This window comes from Cibotium barometz, chromosome 32, assembly GCF_041138505.1.
Source record: "Cibotium barometz isolate CiBa-2024 chromosome 32, ASM4113850v1, whole genome shotgun sequence".
Taxonomy (NCBI): domain Eukaryota; kingdom Viridiplantae; phylum Streptophyta; class Polypodiopsida; order Cyatheales; family Cibotiaceae; genus Cibotium; species Cibotium barometz.
In genome coordinates this window covers 48,538,683-48,553,480 of record NC_141077.1, presented here as the reverse complement: position 1 = coordinate 48,553,480, position 14,798 = coordinate 48,538,683, and the positions used below count along the sequence as shown (strand labels likewise).

At 44.6% G+C, this 14,798-nt stretch overlaps 2 protein-coding genes and 1 pseudogene across 2 annotated transcripts in view; 2 read left to right on the top strand and 1 right to left on the bottom strand.

The window, feature by feature from the left end:
• LOC147620283 (FMN-linked oxidoreductases superfamily protein) overlaps positions 1–14,798 on the bottom strand; it is a 60,277-nt gene that overhangs the window by 29,266 nt on the left and 16,213 nt on the right. The window contains exon 2 of the mRNA XM_086772473.1: positions 2,918–3,034. Within this exon, the coding sequence (XP_086628599.1) occupies positions 2,918–3,034 (117 nt within the window). The remainder of the gene's footprint in view (positions 1–2,917; positions 3,035–14,798) is intronic.
• Positions 10,710–12,979, top strand: LOC147620285 (uncharacterized; annotated as a pseudogene).
• Positions 12,918–13,723, top strand: LOC147620284 (uncharacterized). The gene is made up of 2 exons (XM_086772474.1): positions 12,918–13,050; positions 13,163–13,723. The coding sequence occupies exons 1-2, from the start codon at positions 13,006–13,008 to the stop codon at positions 13,583–13,585; spliced, it is 468 nt and encodes a 155-aa protein (XP_086628600.1). The 5' UTR covers positions 12,918–13,005; the 3' UTR covers positions 13,586–13,723.

Below are 14,798 nucleotides of genomic sequence, written 5' to 3'. Positions count from 1 at the left end.
ACACATCACCAGTCTGCTGCCCACACAAGCCACTGTGTGCAGGCTGCAATCAGCCCTCTACCCACAGTCACAGCCCATCAATTGCTCTCTCACCTCTTCAGCTTGCCTACACACAACCTGTAAATGCAGCCCATCTGGGAGCAAACACGAGAGGAATCAGGGCTGTGCCCCAAAAAAAATGCACATTTGCTCAGGGAAAACGCAAATCAGCCTTGCCTGAAGCAAAATTCAAATCTTCCTTCTTCCTGCTTGAGGAAAAATGCATATCCTTTATCTGCCACTCTCTCCTGTGTAGGAAATATATATATATATATATAAACTTTCACAGATTCTCCCTTGCTTGACAAAAACTGAGATATGCTCCCTCAAAGAAACATGCAGATTTTCTCCCCAAAAAGAAAAAACAAATCTGTAGATTAAACCCCAGCACCTATGCTGAGATCTATTGAATGCTTCCAAGATTGCTATGCAAGAAACCTAATGCAAGGACCTACACGCAAAATTGCTATGCAAGAAACCTAACACAAGGACCTACACGCAGAAAAGACCTAGACTGTACTTGCATGCAAACCCTAAACACAAAATTGCTGTAAGACTCCCTAGGTCACAACCTAGACACAAGACTGCCTAAGCTTTGATACCATTGTAGCATGCGTGCATAAGCGTGACTAGATTAATGCTAATTAACTGCTGAATTTACTTGCTGATTCATGCTAATCACTTATACTGCCAATACACGAGAAGACAAGATGACATAATCTATTGTGTATTGCCTAAACCTGAATATATCCGATGATAATCTTGGAACTAGACTCAAATCCGGATTCCTCCCTCTGTATGTTAATGCCACATCTTGAAAAGGTGACTACTCCAGTTGTTCCCAAGCTGAATCTTGCTCTTGGAGAACACCATTCTACTGATCCACAACTTGTTTCTTTCTGCTCCTGACTTGGGCTCTGCAAACCTAGCAAATCTGGATTCCTCCCTCTGTATGTTAATGCCACATCTTGAAAAGGTGACTACTCCAGTTGTTCCCAAGCTGAATCTTGCTCTTGGAGAACGCCGTTCTACTGATCCACAACTCGTTTCTTTCTGCTCCTGACTTGGGCTCTGCAAACCTAGCATGGTATTCTTGGGTATCTTCATCTGCACCCCAACCTCCTATATATATAATCCAATACGGCTGATCGGCTGGTGTAGGGTTGGCTAGAGTTGGTGGGCAGCACGCATCCCCGTAGCCGTCACGTGCACACCCATCAGGTGTACAAGTGGCATGGCATCATCAGGCATATAATCAGGATATTCATTCAGGCATATATCAGTATGAGCATCATATGGGGGTGTTTTATCACCAGCATCAGCACTCTAGTCATCATGTGCATCAGCCGACAGCAATGTTACTCAGCCGACAGCATTTATAAACCAGCCGACTGGCATTTATGGCATTCATATGCAGTCGTGAGCATTCAGGGCTGGCCGACCTGCATCAGTACCCACATATAAATAGAAGCGCATCCCCCCATTCAGTCAATCATCACATCTCAGCTCATTAGCGTTTTCAGCCCATCATCATCTCATCCAGATCAGTTCAGCGCATCAGTCCATCAGATCAGCAAACGCATAGAGCATCATCTCCTCAGCGTTCCCTTCCCAAGCAACAGGACAGCATCTGCGTTTTCATCATCAGATCAGCATAGCATCAGTTCCAAAGCTATCCCTTCAGCGTTTCCTTCCAGGAGACAAGGGAAAGACAGTGGGACAGCAGTCCATTCAGCATATTCAGCATATAGGCAGCATATTCAGCATATAGTTCATCATTCCTATCTCCTACATAGAGGGAAGCCGGCATCGAAGGGTGGACCTCAGCATTGGAGCAAGGAACAGTCCTCAGCATCAGCATTCAGCCTATCCATCTCATCCCGAGAAGGATATCCATCTAGGACAACATCATAGATCTATTCAGATCTCATTGTAACCCATTCATCTAATATAGCTGCACTGCATTGCATTGACACTATCTGTCTTTCTTAAGCATCATTAAGTGCAGCTTAGTCAGCCTAAGGTTGTGTTTACGACGATCATATCCTTCACATGTCACAGTAGCTGGCACTTCCAACCGGCCGACTGCCAACACTTGGTTGTGCTCTCTGAGCAAATTCACTAGGTACCCTTTGCTTAACTTGCAAGCCCTGAATTGATGCTCCACTTAGCTGCTGAACAATGCAAGTCTGCAATTTCTTGATCTCACCCTAAAACAGCTATCTCACTCTAGCAAGGTTGTCTAGCAAGCATAAAAAAAGTTAACTAGACCCATTAGCTCTGAAACCACATGTAAAACCATTTGCACTCTTAGCTTGAGAAAGAACAGATGAAACAGCAGAAGACACACAACCTCACTAAAAGGCATGACTTAGTAGCATATATACTGCTGAAATAAATGAACATGAGTAACGTTGTGCAATAATTAATTGCTGCAGCTAATGCTTGTAGCGCAAAGCAGGAGTTCAAAAACGGCAACAGGCTAATGGCTAGAGGGAAAGACTAATATTTTCACCCATGGGTGTTTCCAGCTATGATCACATCATGGCTTTGCCTAGAAGAAAGGTGGGTGCTAATTTCTTGTGGCTGAAACCAAACCATATGCAGCATGATGGGGACCAAACCATATGCAACACGATGGGGAAGAGGCAAGTCTCACGTGACTTTGACAAAATAAATACCTTTCGACCAAGGCAACGGAAAGCAATGAAACAAACATACCACAAAATAGTGATTTGCCACGACAGAAACTATTGCCATCAACAAAAAACCGTAATTTTGTATCCCCCATAAACAAAAGACAGGTTTATGTGCAATTAGAGCTAGCACCCAATTTAAAAGAAAAGCCACAAATCAAAACCTTGGAGACACGAAATACCTGTGCTAAAAAGGCTTCCAGGTCATGATTGAAACGGCAATCTTTGCCATATGGGCAGGCATTTACATCGTTCGCCTTCGCAACAGCATTGCATATGTTCTCCGCTGACTTTTTTGCCTGGACACCCCACAAAGCAGCTTTTCACATGTTACGGAGGAAAAACTTCTGTAATCAAGAAGGAAAAAACACAGTGATCTTTAAATTCCACACATTATGTTGCTCATTGTGTTGTTATGCCACTGCCATGTGGCATTGGATTGGAACCCCTCTCCTGTACTTGTTACTGTTAAGTATGAAAGACGGTACAAGGAAAAAAGGACCAATGCCTAGATCAGTGGAATAGGCTGCCCATTAGCTGCTTGCTTGCATCTTTTTGTAGCAGAGGCAAGTTATGATTGATATTTTCCTTGCATGGTGAGCCATGCCTTTGATAACATCTGCAAGGGATTTCAACTAGATACCACTGATTCTCAACACCCCTTTTTGCAACGAAACTTATGGCTATACCATCATACATCCACTCTTGAGCACCATATGACTCATGACTCGACCAGGTGGTGCACTGAAGTCTTCCTCCTCCTTGTTTCTCAGCTTACAAAAGAAACAAAAGAGGCAGTCCCAATGTGTCCTATTAAGTTAGAGTATAAAAACAAACTTCCACAAAATGTCTCTCTTTGGATAACTTCCTTTCTGGTGGACTGATGCCATGATGTCTTATCGATTCCAATGTGAACTTTGTTCTTCCTTTTCTTGCTGCTCAAAAATCGGGAGATTTATGGACTACAGTGGTGTGTTGATTTGTGTTCACACTGTATTATGTTATGGCCAATCACGCTAGGTTATTGTATGGCAGCTCACTACTTCCCAACCTGCATGGGCCCCATTTTTGGTAGCATGCCTGAAATATGTTGGAACTGGGCATGATTTCGTTCCATTACTTCGTGGATGGCTCATGTCACGTGCATCCCGCACTTGGATGCCACGTACACATTTCTGTACAGAAGGTGCAGGACCTAGGATGGTGAACTGGTCCCATGTGAGCCCAGTCCGGGGACGAGTCAGCCAGGGATCCATCTCAGTCGTCCGAGGTCAGGTGTGCATTGTCCTGCACATGAGTCCGAGGTCAGGTGTGCACTGTCCTGCACATGAAACAGTGCCAGTCTGCGCTGTGAGTCTCCCTCTAGAATGATGTCAGTGGTTCTGTGTATCTAGTATGGTACCGAATGCCAGATCACTGAATAGACTATGTTTAGGACAAGGGGCCAGCCCATAGGGCTACCCCGGAGCTTAGTATGGGCATGGGAATGGTGTGAAACCATCCCCATGTGGGCCAGGAAGGCCCAGGCTGAACCCACCAGCCATGGAGGGGCTGTAGGATAGCCCTAGGGCACAGATAAGGTAATCTCCAAGAGATTACAGCCTTTATATGGCTGTAGGGCATGTATGGGGCAGCCCATACAAGCTGCCCAGCCCTGGGATTGTGGACAAAAGCTGTGTCCAGCCAATCAGAAGCAGGCGCAGCACTTTCAGCCCGTTAGGAAAAAAAAGGCAGGATTTTTTGGGATTTAATTCAGCATTTATTGCTGAATTTTCACCAGTCGTGGGACATTGCCTGTTTTTCAGCTGGCCGACTGCTCCTGAGGAGTATAAATAGTGGAAGCCATAATCCCATCATTCATTTCATTTTTCACCAAGTGCTCAAGCAAACCAAGGGGCCAAGACAGCCAAGGGCTTGCTAACGCAAAGGGGTGAAGGATTCAGGTCAAGGGCAGGATTTTCTAGCCAAGAAAAGGTCAAGTTTTCTGTATTTGTTTTTAGATTTACATCATTCTAATAAAGCAAATACACCATCCGTGGTGGGGGCCCTACAGAGGGTAATTGGGACCCAATACTGTGTCCTCTCCATCTCCCCCTTCTCTCTCTATTTTCTGCACATCTCCTTTCAGTTTGTGCGTTAGTTCCGTCGCGAAAAGAGTGCTGATTTCTGAGTTTTGAAGTACCGATCCTTCTCTGAAGCTTCCGCATATCACAGTGGTATCAGAGCCTACTTCAAGGACAAAGATTCAACAAAGAAAACCAGAAAAATTTTTCTCGCTCGTGTGGTTGGTTTTTAGACACCGGTGGACTACCCCTTTCGGAGTGACTCCTGTCCCTCGAAGGACGGTTGGTTTTTAGCCTCCGGAAGCCTCCGGAAGTCTCCCACACAAATAGTGGATGGTCAGATTGCGTTCCGGAAAGGAATTGCATTTTCCCGCTATGGCGACATACTCATATTTTCAGCTACAGTTGAGCAGCATGACATTGATGTGGAGAAAGTCCTGAAGTTGCTGGAAAGCAACGAGCTCTACGTCAATGAAAAGAAGTCATAATTTTATCTGTTCCAGGTACATTACTTGGGATATATAATTAGTGCTGAAGGCATTCGATTGGATCCGGCTAAAGTGGTCGAGATTGTTAACTGGGAAGTACCACAGACAGCTTATGACATTAGATCATTTGTGGGTATATGCCAGGCATATTCCACCCACATTGACAAGTTTCCCAACCTCTCGGTAGACCTCACCGATCTGCTAAAGGGAGTGAAAACAAGAAGGCAAAAGATTCGAATGACTCCACGAGCGTTGGAGGCATTCCAGAACGGTGGCTTTGTCAGAAGCGCCTTGTTTAGCCCTTGCCTCGTGGGACGAACCATTTCAAGTGATCACCGATGCGAGTAACATCGCAATTGGAGGTGTATTGCAACAGAATGGTCATCCGGTAGCTTACATGTCTCGTAAGTTACTGCCCGCCGAAAAGAACTACTCAGTCTATGATCGTGAACTCCTAGCAGTTATACAGGCCTTGAAACATTGGAAACATTTCCTGTATGGCCGTGACTTCGAGATTCGTACTGACCATCAGGCATTGCGCTGGATTCAAACGATGCCAAGTGCACAGTGGAGTGATCGACAACACCGTTGGAGTCAGATATTCCAGCAGTTCGGTGGTATGATTGAGTACCTTCCAGAAAAGGCCAATCCAATGGCCGATGCTTTAAGCAGGAAGGGACAAGTATCTATGATTCAGACCACTAGACTTGACCTTGTTGGTTCAGGACTAGAGGACATGAAGCACACGTACGCGGATTCCGAGGAATTCGGTACTCAATGGGAACAGGCATTGGATGCCACAGGACCATGCCATTTTTTGATACGCGATGGTTGGCTTTTCTACAAAGGCCGACTGTGTGTCATGAAGTCATTCAGGGCAGCTCTTCTCCATGATGTCCATGACGCCATTACAGGTGGTCATAGGGGCATGAATTCGACTCTAGAGAAATTGGAACGACAATACTATTGGCCAAAGATGAGGCGTGATGTGTTTACATATGTACAACGCTGTGACATTTGTCAAAAGGTGAAAGCTCCTCGTGGAAAGAAGATCGGGTTGTTACAGCCCTTGCCAATTCCTGAGGGTCCTTTCCAGGACATTTCGATGGACTTTGTCACAAATCTGCCTCCCAGTCCGAGTAAGCGTAATACGCAGTGTTTAACTATTGTTGATAGGTTCAACAAATTTGTTATGCTTATTCCGTGCAGGGCCAATGTGACCGCCGAGGATGTTGCCCAGCTATTCATTCGGCATTGGTACCCGATTGGTGGGATTCCTAGAACCATAGTGTCAGACCGAGATGCCAAGTTTACCAGTCATTTTTGGAGGGCATTGTTTGATAATTTTGGTACTAAGCTTAATTTTTCCAGTGCATTCCACCCACAGACAGATGGCCAGACAAAATATACAACCAGTTGGCCTTTGATGCGCTGAAGTGTTATGTCCACGATCAGCAAGGTAAGTGGGAAGTGTTTTTGCCTTTAGTTCAAGCTGTTTTGAATGACTCTTTTTCTTCAGCTATTGGCAGGACTCCATATGAGGCAGTGTTTGGAAGACCTTTCCAGTCGTTGTTAACGAGGACTTTGTCTTCAGTACCAGAGGCGAACAAAGTGACGGAGTCTTACCAGGAGATCCTAGAGTCAGTTAAAGACAGATTGGCTAAAGCGCAAGAGGCCTACACTCGACAAGCCAATAAAGACCGAAGGGATATGAAGTTTTCGGAAGGAGATTGGGTTTATCTTTGGATAATGAAGCAAAGATTGAAACAAGTGGGCAAGCGATGCCCAAAGTTGTCTTTCAGGAGCTTCGGACCATTTCCCATCCAGAAAAAGATTAATGAGGTGTCTATGCAGTTAAAGCTACCTCTGACTTGGACTATGCACGATGTATTTCATGTAAGTTGGTTAAAGCCATATGCAGGTCCACCCCCTTCAGAGGTCAAAGACAGAGTGGAACCAGACATTGTGGATGAAGCAAAAGTAATGGTTCCAGAATAGATCCTTCTGCACCGTTTCTGAAGGCTTTCAGCTGTTAGGGTTAGGGTTTGGAGGTACTGCAAACACAAACGTGGGGAAGCAGAGAGAGAACACGACTCTTGTTGTGTATTCAGTTGATAATGTGAAGTACAATAGCCACATAATAAAGTGACCTAAAAGATGTGTTCACATGTCCGGCCATAAAATGTGCCGGGTGGACCAAAACACTTATAAACTGTTTATAAGTGAAACTAAGCTAAACTATTTATAAGTTTCAATTATAAACTGTTTATAAGTTTCACTTATAAACTGTTTATAAGTGAAACTAAGCTAAACTGGGGAAAAAACCTCCACTAGCTCAAGTAACAAGTGCCCCAGTAATCTACTGATGATCACTAGCACTCCTCTGGGTGCATACACAGCATAAAACCCAACAAACCCCCCTGGAGTGATATGTGATCACTGTACATCATCCACCAAAAGGAAACAAATTCAAAGCAGTGCGGAATGCTTCGAATTTCGGACGTGGTAATGCCTTGGTGAAGATGTCTGCCACATTCTGATCTGTAGGACAGTAGATCAGATTGATATCACCTGCCTGGAGTCTCTCCGAACAAAATGATAGTGAATCTCAATGTGTTTCGGGCGAGCATGAAACACAGGATTCCTGGCCACAGCAATGGCACTCTGAGTATCAGTATAGATAGGTGTAGGCTCCTCCACTGAAATATCCATATCAGTCATGAGACAACGCAGCCAAACACACTCAACAGTAGTAGTGTAGGCTGCTCTGTACTCTGCCTCACAAGACGAAGTGGCCACTGTGGTCTGTTTCTTGCTTAGCCAAGAAATGCATGAAGAGCCAAGAAAGAAACAATTTCCACTAGTGGAATGTCTGGTATCAAAATCACCAACCCAATCTGAATCACTCTAAGCGTATAACTGCATGTCACCCCCCTCAGGATAAAGCAATCCAAGAGACAAGGTACCCTGCAAATACCGGAATACACGCTTCACAGCTTGCCAATGTGACAATCGCGGGCTGTGCATGAATCTGCTCAACTGAGATACGGCATACTGAATATCTGGCCGTGTAGTACACAAGTAGATAAGGCACCCAACAGCCTGAGCATATGTAGTGACATCAAAGGAAATACTGTCGTCTTGTAGTGACAGTTTCATCCCAGGCTCCATAGGAGTGCTAATAGGCTTGCAATCCTGAAATTTAAACTTCACCAGAAGTTTAGCAACATACCGAGATTGCAAAACAACCCAATGCCTCTGTTATCCTACACAAACTGTATGCCCAAATAGTAGTGTACGAGCCCCAAATCAGACATGTCAAATGTCTGTTGCAGTATCTCTTTAAAAGCTGCAATTTTGTCATCATTTGATCCCATGAGCAAGAGATCATCTACATAAAGACTGATGACCAGCAGATCTTTCTCTTCTTTCTTTACATACAAAGTGGCTTCTGATGGACTGTTCACAAATCCTTGAGTGAGTAGAAAAGCATCTATCTTTGCATACCAAGCTCGTGGAGCTTGTTTCAAACCATACAAGGCCTTTTTCAGCCTGCATACTTTCCCTTCATGACCGTGTTCTGCAAAGCCTATGGGCTGATATACATAAACTTCCTCCTCGAGGTCCCCATGTAGGAAAGCAGTCTTTATGTCCAACTGGTGAACAACCCAACCACGATGTGCAGCCAATGCAATGACACACCTAAGTGTTGACATACGGGATGTAGGAGCAAATGTCTCCTCATAATCAATGCCCTTCTTCTGTGCATAGAACTTTGCAACTAGACGGGCTTTGTACCTGTCAATGGATCCATCTGCATGTCTTTTCAACTTATAGACCCACTTAGTACCAATTGCTTTCTTGCCTTTGGGCAGATCAACCAAATCCCATGTTTGATTCCTTTTAATAGAATCAAGCTCATCCTCCATGGCTTTGTTCCAATGCACATTGTCTCGTGCATCCACAAATGAATCAGGCTCATCATCATCCTGTAAACTGGCTGCCATAACCATATTCAAATCCATGATGTGTGCATGCTCATTGGTCCGTGTCTCCCTACGAGTACGACCAACAAGAGGACCCTCTAGATGGCTGTCCTGTAATGTCCTCAAATACCATCTAGGTATGTGTCTGACCTGTGGTGCCTGCTGCCCCATATTTGGTTCAGCTTCTGGCTCAATTTGCTGCTGAATTTCTGCACCACCTTCATGATTTGCTAGCTGTCCTGTACCCTCATGAGTTGGATCACCAACTGTGGAATGAAACTCCATAGGTAGTAGACCTTCAAACACATCATTTTCAGCCTGATTTGCATCATAACCAGCCATGGATATTCCTGATTTTTCATCAAAAATCACATCCCGACTAGTGAATATCTTCCTGGATAGTGGGTCATATAACCGGTAGCCCTTGCTCTCACGGCTATACCCAACAAAAATGCATTTTGTGGCTTTATCATCCAACTTCCTCCTCAACTCTTTGGGTATGTGTGCATATGCAAGACACCCAAAAATACAAAAATGTGATACCGAAGGCTTGCGACCATGCCAAGCCTCAAAAGGAGTAACGGAAACCAATGCCTTTGTGGGACATCGATTCAAAATATGACGAGCACACATGACAGCTTCCACCCAAAAGATATGTGGTAGCCTCTTTGCCTTTAGCATACATCTGGCCATCTCCATGAGTGACCGATTCTTCCTTTCTGCAACCCCATTCTGCTGTGGAGTATAAGGAGTAGTATACTGATGTTTTATACCTCTACTCTCAAGAAAGGAATTCAACGTGTGTGACATATATTCCCCCCCTCGGTCAGAACCGAGAGTCTTAACCTTGCATCCTGACTCTGTTTCAGCAAGTGCTACAAAGGCCAAAAATGCATCATATACTTGTGATTTCTGTGTCAAAGGATAGACCCAGCATATACGAGAGAAGTCATCAATAAATGTAGCAAAATAGAAGCAACCTCCTAATGACTTCGTCTGCATGGGACCACAAAGATCACTGTGTATAAGCTGCAACTTTGCAGTTGCTCGTAGAGCCTGATCATGTGGGAAGGAAAACCGATGCATTTTTCCCAAAATACATCCTTCACAAATGTGATCTGGAGGCCTCTCCATGAGAGGTAGGTCTGTAAACATGTTATGTCGAGGTAGGTCTGTAAACATGTTAATGTCGCTGCATAAGCATAAGACTACCAAAATTTACATGCCCCATGCGAGCATGCCATAACTCCGCATCAACCATAGCTGGAGCAAGGTTGATTCCGTACGTACGTACGGATCCGTACAGTACGGTACAGCCGTACGGTACGGTACGATACCGTACTGTACGGATCCGTACGGTTTTTTAAAAAAAAAATAATAAGTGGCGTGGCGTGGCGAAACGTGTGTGGCGACCATGCGCTTGCATATAAGCGACCAGATTTTGGGCATTAAGCGAAAAAATTTTGGGTCCATGTGAATACTTGCACAATCGTGTGTACCTGCAAAACTCTGCAGAGTAGCTTCTTCGCTCTTCTTCGCTCTCTCTCACGCCCAGGCTTCATCATGCCGCGCAAGACCAACCCGAACTGGGCAATCCACACCAATGTCCTGAGGGTTGTTAACACCCCTTCTCAGCAAGGGTCAGGTACTCGGCTATGGGCATGCAAGTATTGCGGGGAGCAGTACACTAGCACCATAACTCGCGTCATCAAGCACATGACAGGTATCGGGTGCACCAATCAATGTGGTCCATGTGATAAAATACCACAAGCTGTGAGGGACCAATTGATTGCGGAGAATTGTCCTGCAATGGGTGGTGCAAGCAATGTTAGAGGTGGTGAAAGTACGCAAGATGCTCTCCATGATGCTTTTATTGGAGATGTTACAGGTTCAGGTACAGTAGATGAGGGTGAAAGTCTTTCGGCTTCAGCCCAATCCACCACAGGCAGGAAGAGGGCACGTATTGCTGATGATGAGGACCTCCTGCCACAAGATGCGAGAGGTACAGGGGAGGCATCAAAGCAATCCACTCTGCGTTCTTGTATCTCATCACAAGCTTGGGTAAAAGAGCGGCAAAGGGTGGCAGAAATGGAGATTTGTCGCACTCTTATTGAGTGTAATATATCCTTCAATGTGTTAAGGACAGACCAATGGAAAAGAATGGTGAAAGCAATTGCGCAGGTAGGGCCTACTGAGACATGGACAGGTCTTCAGTATACGAAGATGCGTACATCCATGTTGGATGAGCAGAAGGCCTTGATAGACAAGGCGCTCACACCTGTGAAAGCAGGTTGGCAGGAGTTTGGATGCACTATTATTTCAGATGGGTGGGCAGACATTCGCAAGAGGCACATAATCAATATCCTTGTGTCATCTTGCTTGGGCACCTATTTCTTGCGTGTCGTGGATGCAGGGAGAGCAGGCGATAAGATCACAGGGGAGTTCATTTATGGCCACATTCGACAGGCTATCCTTGAGGTTGGGGAGGACAATGTTGTGCAGGTGGTGACCGACAACGCCTCTAACTGCAAGGCAATGGGTCAAATGGTCGAGGCAGAGTTTCCACATATAGTGTGGACTCCATGTGCTGCCCATTGTCTTGATTTACTTATGGAAGACATTGGGAAGCTTGTTTGGGTGCAGCCCATTGTTGCAGATGCTGTAAAGATCACCACCTTCTTCCGCAAGAAGCATCAGGCTCTTGCCATCTTTCGGAGCCATAGCCCTTTGGATATGGTGAGACCATCCAAGACCAGGTTTGCCTACATGTTCTTGGTCTTGGATAGGCTCTACAAGATAAGAGATTCACTATCATCAACAGTTGTGGATCCAAGGTGGCGACAGATGCATAATTCAGAGGATGAGCGTACAAAATACTTGCAGAGGCGGATCCTGGATGATGATTTTTGACAGCAAGTTCATAGCCTTTCAGTTGCACTTAAGCCCGTGTATGTCCTTCTCCGACTTACAGATATGGAGGGCTCAACTTTGGGGCTGGTCTTTCATTTGTTTATGCAAATGAAAGACCATGTTGCTCCATGATGACTGCTCAACGGTAAGCAATAGTTCTAATTTCTTCCTCTTTCTTTGATTTTTATGACTTCTCGATTCTCGATTCTCTTAGCACTATAACCTAAGACATGTATGTTCAATCTCTCATTTTCAGCCGAGGTGAGATCCTGGACATTGTAGACAAACGGTGGACATTCATGAGCCGTCCCATCCATGCGATGGCTGCCATGCTCCATCCTCTCTACAGGTCGCCAGAGCTATGGAATAATACTGCTTTGAGCATGAAGCAGTCACAGTATGTCGGAAGGATGTTCTCAGAGGAGGAGCAACTTCAGATTGATAGAGAGTTCACCACTTACATGAGTGGTATTGGTGCTTCATTTGCGAGACCTGTGTCATTGAGGAAGGAAGCCATGAAATTCCCTTTGACATGGTGGCACTCTTATGGAAGGGTTGGTCTTCCAAACCTTTCACGAGTTGCTCTTCGTGTTCTATCTCAGGTAACTTGTAATTAATCTCTAAAGTATAATCTTCGGAAATGAAGATTGATGTTTTAGCATTGAAAGATTTACAAATTTGCTCACATTGCACTCATTTTTGCACAGGATTGCTCGGCTGGAGCATGTGAGCAGAACTGGAGCTCATACTCCTTATACACACTAAGATTCGGAATCGCCTTAGTACTTCTCAATTAGAGAAGTTGGTGTATTGCAGAGCTAACATGAGGCTCGTGCGAAGCTACCATGCTTTGGGGTCACCGAAGCAGGTATAGTATATACATTGAAATTTGGACTCAATAAGAACTTAGAAGTAGAAATTTTTTTGTAGTTCAATGGATGTTCATTGTCCAATATGCAATTTGTGGCATGTTTAAACAGGTTGATCCAACACTACTCAAAATGGTAGATGAACCCAACCCGGAGCTTGTGGATCGGCAGATTAGAGATGAGCAAGAGGAGATTTTGAGAGCTTTACATAGAGAGCTTGAGAGCGTGGATCGTTGTGTGACCCGCTCACGTGCACGATCTCTCAGCATTCCTCTACGCCTGGCAGCTCCAGATCCAGGCTCTGCGAGACGAGAGAGCATTCGCAGGAGAAAGCTTCCAGTTCGTCGCACCCAGCAGAGGCGTGCAAATGAGGCTGTCGAACTCATTCACACTCAGATTCCCGAGGCACATGATGAGGATGCACTGGAGCTTGTTGCTACTGAGCCAGAGTTCGATGAAGAGGGCAATGGTATCAATGATGGAGGCATGCTCTCTTCAGAAGACTCATCATCTTCATCTGATGATGAGATTTGAGACTCTTGCGTCTAGACTCTAGAGTCTAGACAACTGTGTAGTGTTTCATTGTTTTGCTTTTTGCACTTGTGGACCAGGACATGTGCTGGCAGCTGTAGACATGATATTTGTACTCTCTTTTATTATCTATGACTTTCATGGTTCTTGCTTATATCACTATGACTGTTTAATGTTAACATGAGGTATTGTGTAATGGGCTTGGTAACTGATAATTGATTTAAACTTTAAGTAATGAGGTTCAGTCTCTTTATTTTAAGTATTTTGGTTGCTATGTCTAGACTCTACAAAATATTCAGGTTTCTAGGACTGTTTACAAATGGTACGTACTGTTTACGTACCTTAAAATTTGTTCCGTACAGAAGTACGTTCTGTACGTACTGATAGCGTACCGTACACTACGTACCTTACCACCTTGAGCTGGAGTAAGAGTGAATGCATTATAAGCAGACTGATCCACTGGCTGAAATGCATCCAACTGATAAAGTCCATGACATAATGTACCAGTAAGCATCAAGGTCAAAGCATTAGCTTTGTCTCTGACCATGCATTTGTCATCATCAAAGTGGACTTGCATACCACAATGAGCTAAAGAAGAAATGGACAACAAATTCTTCTTTATCCCTGGTACATATAAGGCATCTCTAAGGCGAAGAATAGAGCCATCAATGGCTGTGAGCTGAATCTCCCCAATGCCACGAACTAGATATGAAGCATTGTTGGCACACTGAACAGTTGCCAACAGGGGCAGGGCCTACATGACAAAACAAATCCCTGCGAGATGTGATATGCTTTGAAGCACCACTATCAAAATACCAAGTACATGCATGCTCTGTCATACTGAGTGCCTGTGAAGACCAAGAGGCATCATAGCTGCATGTATAGAAACAGTAATCCCTGTCCTCAACAAAAGAAGCAGTCTCTGGAGGAGCTTTAGAGGCATCATTTACAGACATCCCAGATTCCTTTGCCTTCTCTTTGGCAATCCTCTTTCTACACTTTGTGATGTAGTGACCTGGCTTCTTACAATAATGACATTTGCCCTTCTTCTTGGGCTGTCCATCACTTTTCTTGGTATCCTGAGATGAACCACCATCACCTGAATTCTGATTTGAACTCTTTGGCTGAGATTTGCCTTTCCCCTTTTGACCTGTAGTAAATGCTTGTTCAGCACTTGTGTTCATATTCATATTCTTCCTCATTTGCTCTTCTTGTA

Excerpts from the sequence above, each read along its gene's own strand:
- LOC147620284 (XM_086772474.1), top strand. The coding sequence starts at position 13,006 with ATGAGGCTCGTGCGAAGCTACCATGCTTTGGGGTCACCGAAGCAG. Across the intron at positions 13,051-13,162 it reads CTTTGGGGTCACCGAAGCAG|GTTGATCCAACACTACTCAA; the intron begins GTATAGTATATA and ends ATGTTTAAACAG.